The 8,570-nt window shown below is 39.6% G+C and overlaps 1 protein-coding gene across 1 annotated transcript; it reads right to left on the reverse strand.

The window, feature by feature from the left end:
- Positions 1-6,954: 6,954 nt before the first annotated feature.
- LOC140233183 (acyl-coenzyme A diphosphatase FITM2-like) lies at positions 6,955-8,310 on the reverse strand. The gene has a single exon (XM_072313299.1). The coding sequence runs from the start codon at positions 7,981-7,983 to the stop codon at positions 7,078-7,080; it is 906 nt and encodes a 301-aa protein (XP_072169400.1). The 5' UTR covers positions 7,984-8,310; the 3' UTR covers positions 6,955-7,077.
- Between the last annotated feature and the right edge of the window lie 260 nt (positions 8,311-8,570).

Here is an 8,570-nt window from a genome sequence, read left to right on the forward strand (position 1 = left end):
ATTGTTTATTTGTTCGGTTCTAACAAAATTTCAATATAGCAAAAGAAAACTGCTAGTCCCGAGGACTTCGTTATAATGGGAGTCCACTGTATTGAGTTGTTAGCTGGTACAGTGTACTTGTCTATTACAGTACATTCATGTATGTATGACTCAAGTGTACATGCTGAACGGTTACCTGGTACAGCTAGTGTACATGTACTTGTCTAGTACTGTACAATAATGACTACAAGTGTACCTTTTGCGCTGAAAACATGATCAGAGCAAGAAAGAGAGAAAAACAGACTGACAGACATACAGACAGACAGACAAGAAATATGGGAGTGGGAGAAAAAGAATGAATATGCACAAACCCCAGTGGTAGTTTCTGTGGCTTTCATTGAGAGAAAAGGAGAGAAAAAGAGAAATTGGTCTTTCTGAATGGATCATGCCTAATACGACATTGCTGGATATAATTTGTAGGGCTGGATGAACCCACATACCTGTACATGTAACAGAATCTACACTCTTAAAACTGCCAGCACAAAATGACGTGATATGGGTGTTGAGCATAGTGTTTGTTTTCAAAGGGTGTTTTAATGCTTGTGCTGTGTGCCCATACGCCAAAAAGGCATTCACTTTATCCATCAACACCTGTGGTCTCGGACATTTTTTCCTCTTTGCTTACCCTTCAGTGTCCTCGAGAATACAGCTGTATGTGTGTACTGTATTGAGATGTGTTTGACAAATCCACTGGTTAAAATACAAGCATCATTTTATCATGCATGTACATTGTACATTGTACGTATATATTTTTTCTTTCTCTCTCTCAAATGGTTCAACCTGTGTACCTGAGAGTTAGGCTCAAATGGCAAATTAGAACAAGGTTGATCTTGACAAAGAATTAAGCCAATATATGGATTATCTTGAATATAAAGTTGAAATTTGTTACTTTGGTTCTATCTTGTAGACAGTGTGGTGGCAAAAGGACACACTACTTGAGATGATACATAACTTACTGGTACATGTACAGGTCATTTGACTAAGCTAGTAAGCACAAGGCTCTGATAATTGACATGGATATCATGCTGTTACATTCATTTGAAATGAAAGTATGAAAATAAAATGATACAAAAAATTATAAGATGAAAGCAACATTAAAAGCAGTGTACAGTACACGAATGAGCATTAATCGTGTGTGATCGAGTGTGTGTGTGCCCGTGAGAGAAAGAGAAAAGTAACTGAGTTTTGGTTTACAATTATCTGATGATGCGAATGGGAAATAGTGATTTTCTTTATGTAGCCAGAGCAATGACATACACTGTAGAATGAAAACATGGTTTAACAATAAGCCAGTTCGGGGTTAGCTCATGGGCACATGGGCACAAATGACCTTTCTTCTTTCTCAGTTGATAAGGTACTCCACTAGTTTCAAGTGACAGAAGGCATAAGCTTGCCCAACGTAACAATTTACAGAATTCATCAGTCATGTTCAAACAAAGGATGAACTTGCGTAGACCAGGTGACTAGAATGATCCTTCCATTGGCATTTTGGAAAGCATCCATTTCATTATTTTGCATTGAATGAACTAACAATCTCTTTCTATTGATATTGTCAGAACCTGCTTTTGCTGTCAGGTGGATGTGCTGGCAAGCACCGCATATAAGGATCACTTGAATAATCATTACATCACAGATGCTTATCTCGCTGAATTTAAAAACAACATGCTCTGCTAGTGCAGATGACCTTTTTCTGCTCATGCTCAAAGTGGAATCCTGAACTGGCTTATTAGCTCCACCCAATGCAGGTAGTCCAACACAACACTTCACTTGCATGGAAACTATTTTAACTGTCTTTGTTTTCAGTGTGCTGGTAGAAAGTGCAGTGGAAGCTTGGTATAATGAGATCCTTGGGACCATGACACTTTGTTCTTTATATCAAATATTTTGTTATATCAGTTGTCAATAAACAATACAAAACAAAGGAAATGAATTAATTTGGACAGGAGAAATTACTTTGTTATACATGTATCAGGCATTTTGGTGTATCAGATCTATTCATATTGAGTTTCCACTGTATCCCATGCATAAGATACTGCAACACAGTACATTTTACCATGTACATGCTTATGGATGTACTCATGCACTCACATACAAATGGGGCCTACGTGCATGCTTTAACATCACTTATTTGTGTCATTTACATATCATCTCATATTTTAGAGGTTTTTTGTTTTTGTTTTGTGTTTTCTTTTTTTCTCTTTTTTTTTGGAATGGAAGCTACATACATGTAGCTTGTTTACATGTACTACTGTATAGGCGCGGTCAGACTGGCAAAAGATCGCGAAGTTTAGTATCGCGATCTTTAAGATCTCGAAGTTTTGCCACTGTGACCGCAAACTTCCCGCAAAACTTCTCGCAAAACTTCTCGATCTGTTTGCGGGCGTAGTCTCCGAAGCGCGAGGCCATTGTCATGTTCAGACGTGCATTGTTACATCACAATCACTAGCCATCGGACGGCGCACTCTTTCTTGCGCGCGTACGAATGGACCAAACTTCGCGATCTTAAACTTCTCGATCTTTTGCCAGTCTGACCGCGCCTTATACGTACAGTATGTAACTGAGGACAGAAGTATTGCAAAGTTCTGTGCTAATATTCAGGAACTAGCATTTCGATAAATTAGGACAAAGCACTGTATAGTAAAGAGCTTTGTAATGATTTCGGTGCAATAAAAGCAACAGATCAGTGAATGTACAATGGAAATCTAGCAAACTAAGGTGCTATGGCCAGTGTGCTCGTAAAATCATTTTATGTGGCTTCTGGTTGACACTGTATATCATGTAGTGATAATATGTACAGCTGTAAGTATTGAAGAACTGCAAGAGAGTTTAAGACAGGAAACAAGTGAATTTATCCTGTAATTAAGAGCAAGGAATAGACATTAAGTTATTAGATTTTAAAAATGCATCTTTGACCAATCTTAAGTGAAGATGAGAGGAAACTCTTTCTCAGAAGAAAGATGAAATAAGCAATATTTGAATAAGGAGACAATATTTTCTATGCAAATAATGCGAGTCATGAGACCATGTCAACTCGAGTTAATCCAGAGAACTCCATTTCCACAAACTGACCATGAAATGGTTATGTACTTTTCAGTGTTCATCACACATTGTGTACATTTTAAATAATTTGTTCCTTTTGATATAATACAGCCTTTATCCAACAAACTTTCTCCATTAACTCTCCATTTTCAGGCAAACCAAATGAAGGCACACTGAACACACAGTAATATCATTAGGGTAGATATCCCATGTAAAAACAATTTATTCTAGTACGAATGTACTCAAGAATAGTGTATTCAACTACATGTATTTTCAGAATCATTCAAAAAACCAAAGAGAAATTTCCATTGAAAATATGACTTAATGCAGCAACACTAAGGTAATAAAACACACATTTCTAGTCACTGGCCTTTAATAAAAAAAGACACGCACACACGCACACACTAGCACTTCATCAAAGAATGATGCGAGGGCAGTGAGAACTTGCAAATCCTGCCATCTCGCCCATCAAGTCCAGGGGGAATACTGCTGTGAGAAACTGTCGACTACAGTGCACTCCCGTTATAACAAACATCGTTAAAACAAAATTCCAGTTACGACAAAATAAAAATCAAGGTTGCAAATACTTATCGGCTCTATGTTTTCTACTGTTAATTTGTTCGGTTATAATTAAATTTTGATATAACGAAAGAAAATTGCTCGTCCCAAGTACTGCGTTATAACGGGAGTCCACTGTACTCACCACTAAATTGGCAGTCCTGAATTTTAACACATTTCCCATGGCCTGACACTATTTAAATTGTTCTCTCTCTGGTGGCCCAAATGGGCCACTGAAATTTTGAAATCTGAAATTTGGGTGGCCCAAAAAAGAAATGTGGCTGCCTGGACTAAAAGGACACAAATCCATTTGCTATTTGGGCCGCCGAAAGATGGCCTTTTTTTTTTCTAAGGTATAATTGTTCACTATTGGGAGTAGTGTTTTGAGGCCTCTGATAAATCACCTGAAATAGGCAATGGTACAGAGAGGTTGCATTTAACAAAATGCTCTTAAAAGGTGATTTTACAGGGCCTCGCTGCATTTCTTTGATTTTGTACCCTGAAATAGTGAGAGACCTCATATAACAAGATAATGGTCATGGTTTTCAGATCTTCATACATGTATCAAGGTTCCCCTGACCAGAATACGACTCGACAAATAAACAAGTATTTGTTCGACGTTACATGTATAAGACATGGTACTAGCAATGAATGATGAACAAATGATTAAAAGATAAATCATTGAACCACTGATTTGGTATTGAGGACTTGATGGCTGAATCAACTTTCAGACTTCTCTTCACAGCTACCGCTTCTCAGAAACCAAGGAATTGCAACAGGTTGCAAAGCATCAGATGCAGGTTTCATAATACTTGTACATGCACTTGGGATAGACACACTGGCCACAACATTATGTATGAGGTAACTGACGTACATGTATTACAGATTCACTGCACTGCAATATCTACCCGTGTCTGAGCTAGCTATTGGTGTCTTAAACTCGGGATCTACAATCTACACTATAGTATAGAATTTCAAAAACAAATGTACACACAGTGTACCTGTACATGTAAACATACACAAAAAAAGAAATGCATAATGGTACATTTTGTTTATCTTCATAATCGTATTTCACTATGCAACATATCAACACAACCTTGACCCCGTTTACAGTGCAGGGCCGGGCTCGGCCGCGGCTCGGCCGCGGCCGAGTCCGGCCTCAATTGCGCGGCCGAGCCTCGCAATTTTGTCCGTTTACACTGCTGGGCTCGGCCGCGCTTTTGATTCAAACCTTTCAATATTTTGTCGTAGTGGCGCTCTGCTTGTAAACAAACGCAATTTGGTATTGTCTGGTTTTCAGACCCTTTGCCAAATGAATTCCGTGGCGACGAAGTCGCCGTTCGGGCAAAGGCCTTTGCCGAAGGAAAAAATCCTTTGCAGGACAAAACTACCTTAAACTATACTAGTTTTCGACGTTGAGGGGGTTAATATCCTGAATAGCGAAAGATACAGGCAGAGGGTTTGGAAGCCAGACTAAAATTGGCCGCGCAATTGGCCGCGCATTTGGCCCAGTTTGCGTTTACACCAAGAAGAGGCCGCGGCTCGGCCGCGGCCGAGACCACCTCCAGAGCGAGGCCAAATGCGAGGCCAATTTTGGCCTCGCATTTGGCCTTTTGCGCGTTTACACTGAAGCGGGGCTGGACTCGGCCGCGGCCGAGCCGCGGCCGAGCCTCGCACTGTAAACGGGGTCCTTGGCATATTGTGACCACTACATTGTAAAATTTACATTAGATTTAATTCCTTTTAAATCTTTTATCACTCATCACTCATTGTGTAGCAGAGATCAAAATAATGCCCTCCCTATTTACCGTGCTGTGTCAATCTTGTTTGGAGTTTAATTAAACCGATCTAAAGAGGTTTTTAAGATTCAGTTTCCAAAGTCCTCCTGGTAAATAATCAGTCAGTATTTGGTTGAACCGTAAAACATTGTATGATACTGGGCAAATAGCTTTATAATTGTCATGTCATTCTAGAGAATTTTTTACAAGCTTAAATTGTTTTGTCTTTTGTACTACAGTATGTCTTTTAATTATTTCCAGTCTTTAGTATTACAGAACTTAGGATATTAACCAATGTTATATCAATTTTCTGAAGATGCACTGTATGTAAAGAAAAATTAAAGTGTCCCATTAGCAACTTCTGTATTTAAACCTTTTTTTGGGGGGGGGGCTGGATGGAGGAGACTAAAAGTCAAATAAGTGGTTTATATTTGCTCAGTCACAAAACTATGAAAGAGATGTTAAAAAGGAAGGTGCTGAAGTATGCCTTCAGTGATGTGGAGTATCAAAAAAGCACAGCAGATTCCTACATAGCTATGAACAGTGGATAAAGACATAAATGGGTACTGTATACGCTGTTATTTTCGCGTACAGATATTTTCGCAAATGAGGTCACAGACATTTTCGCGAGATGTTGTTTTCGCAAATTTACACAGAGGCCTTCATAGGCATACTATTACCTTAGCGCATGGTGACATTTTCGTGTGTTGTTAAATTCGTGGTCCAACTGTGATTCGCAAAAATCCCTCGCAAAAAGAACAGCTTTTATTACAGTAAGTACCAGTGAGCATTCTCTGTGCTCCTGCTCTTCTCCTCGTTGCTTCACAAATAGTTTAAAGTTAATACAGAAAGAGGAAATCAAACTACATTGTACGTATGTACATGTATGCAAATCTCCTTGGAATCCCTTCCGTTCTGTTTACTGTAGCAAGGTACATTGTAGGTACATGCACACTGTATTGTTTTTCTTTGTTATAATGCTTCGTCACTTACACTAAATATAATTTTTGGCAAAGTGTCTGTAACTAACGCATGTACAATCCCATGCATTTTCCCACAATTCATACAAAATTTGCATATTGGGTGTGAAATGTACACACTGAATGGCATTCAAGACTTGCACAGGATGGCACAAAAACATATTACCCATGTACATTGTACATACATGTATTTTTCTTCATACTGCAGCAATTTCTAACATTTATGAAATGATGAATGAATGACAAGAGTCATATAAGTAGTAATACTGTAAATACAAACCCAAGTCTCACTTTTCTTACAGTGAGATACAACTGTTGTCTAACTATTCTTGATATGCCAATCTACATTACATCATCCTGATGGAGGAAAAAAAAAACAGAAAACAAAAGCACAGAACAAATTATCTGTATAATCCATGAGCTTAGCTAGGCTGATACTGGAGAACTGCATTGGTATTGATCACTGATTGTCCATTCCAAGTTTCATTGTCCTTTTTTTTCTTTCCTTGGTAGATGACAAGGTGAAAAAAGAGAATTCAAATCACTTCATTAACCCGCAGTCGTTCACGGGGTATGTTGACCCTCATACCTATGGTTAAATTAGAGTAACAATACAGTGTACATTGCAAAGAATTTCTTTCTCATACATCTGGTAAACAGCATTAAACAATGTGATGCAATCATCAGGACAGAGGTAATGCAAATAATGAATCAGAAATGAACCAAACTCTGTATGTTGCAAACCATGTGAGCAGTGCTATTGCAGTACCAAGCACTTTATGACTCATTGTGTGGAAGTACAGACTTGTGGCAATAACCATTATAACACTCAGAGATTGCATCAGCGATATAACAATGGTTGTGGCGTAGAGACCAAGTTTGAAGACGACACTGAGAATTGGGTGTTCCTCCATTTCCGTGCTGCTTCTATTTGGGAAGACGAACTTTACCCCTTGAGACTCGTGGTGCTGCCAGAAGGGAGCTAGTTCCTCATGGATGGTCAGAATGATCAGCACCAGCAGGAAAGAATGGCCGGAGATATCGAAACCATCCCACACTCCCCCGGCCTGTCGGCAGGCGAGCGATGCACTGTGCGTCTTGGGGTCAATGCTGCATGTACCCGTGTTCTCATGCACGTGGAACATGACGATTTCAACCCAAAAATACCACGATGCCGTCAGAACAGCAAGACGAAGCAAAGATCTGACTGCTGGAATGATTTGTCCAGGAAATCTCGCCCAAGATAGTAGGATTAAATACGGCGTCATGAAGCACAATGTCCAACCCCATGACCACTTCACAAATTTCTGGTTCAGTACGTTGCGCTTGTTTGAAAAGTACGAGTCGAGAATCATCCCATTTTCTCTTAACACAGAGCCGACGAGGATGGCGAGAGATATCAAAACAGCAACATTTTGCGACGAAATCAATCTCTTCATTTGACCTCCACTGTTACCTTTAGGAGTGGGTATCACTTCTGTTCCTTTTTCAGAAGACACGTTATTTTCGCTCCTATCTGTACTAGATGACAACACATTTTTTCGTCTGCTTGCATTCGTTCCGCCACATTGTCTCGAGTCCATCGCCATGTCGTTGGAATGTGGAAAGGGGATAACGATGATATTATAGTACAATTGTATGCTGTACCTTGTTTGCTGGTTCTGTAGTGTACTATTCAGTAAAAGACCCTCCACTTATTACTCTAGTACACTACCCCACTTGATCAGACGTGCACAAAGTGCAGTGTAATGTGAGACTGTATGAGAGAGCAGTTTGGTTTCTTCTTCTTTTATGACTTTATGAGCAAGAGTTTTACGTATGTTACATACAGTGCTTCAGTGGTACGGTACGCATGCGATCCGATGTAGTTGTAACTACTACTTACTCGCGATCAGGCAAACGCTAGAAACTTACAGTTATCAGTTACAGACACAGTACATCCAAAGAAGTTTGATCATGTCTTGAATCATGTACGATCCGCCTCGGCCTCTCCTCTTTGAACACGTAGTAGTATCCAGTAGTGTTCACTCACTCCTACCGCGCATTACGCAATCAGGCACTGACACAGTTACGCACAGCGTACATGTAGTACCGGTACCACGTTACACACGTGTACCAGCTGGAGCGGAATTCAGACTGATTCCACTTTTCGCCTTCTGACGATGATGGCGTAGTT

Source organism: Diadema setosum, chromosome 9 (assembly GCF_964275005.1).
Source record: "Diadema setosum chromosome 9, eeDiaSeto1, whole genome shotgun sequence".
NCBI lineage: Eukaryota > Metazoa > Echinodermata > Echinoidea > Diadematoida > Diadematidae > Diadema > Diadema setosum.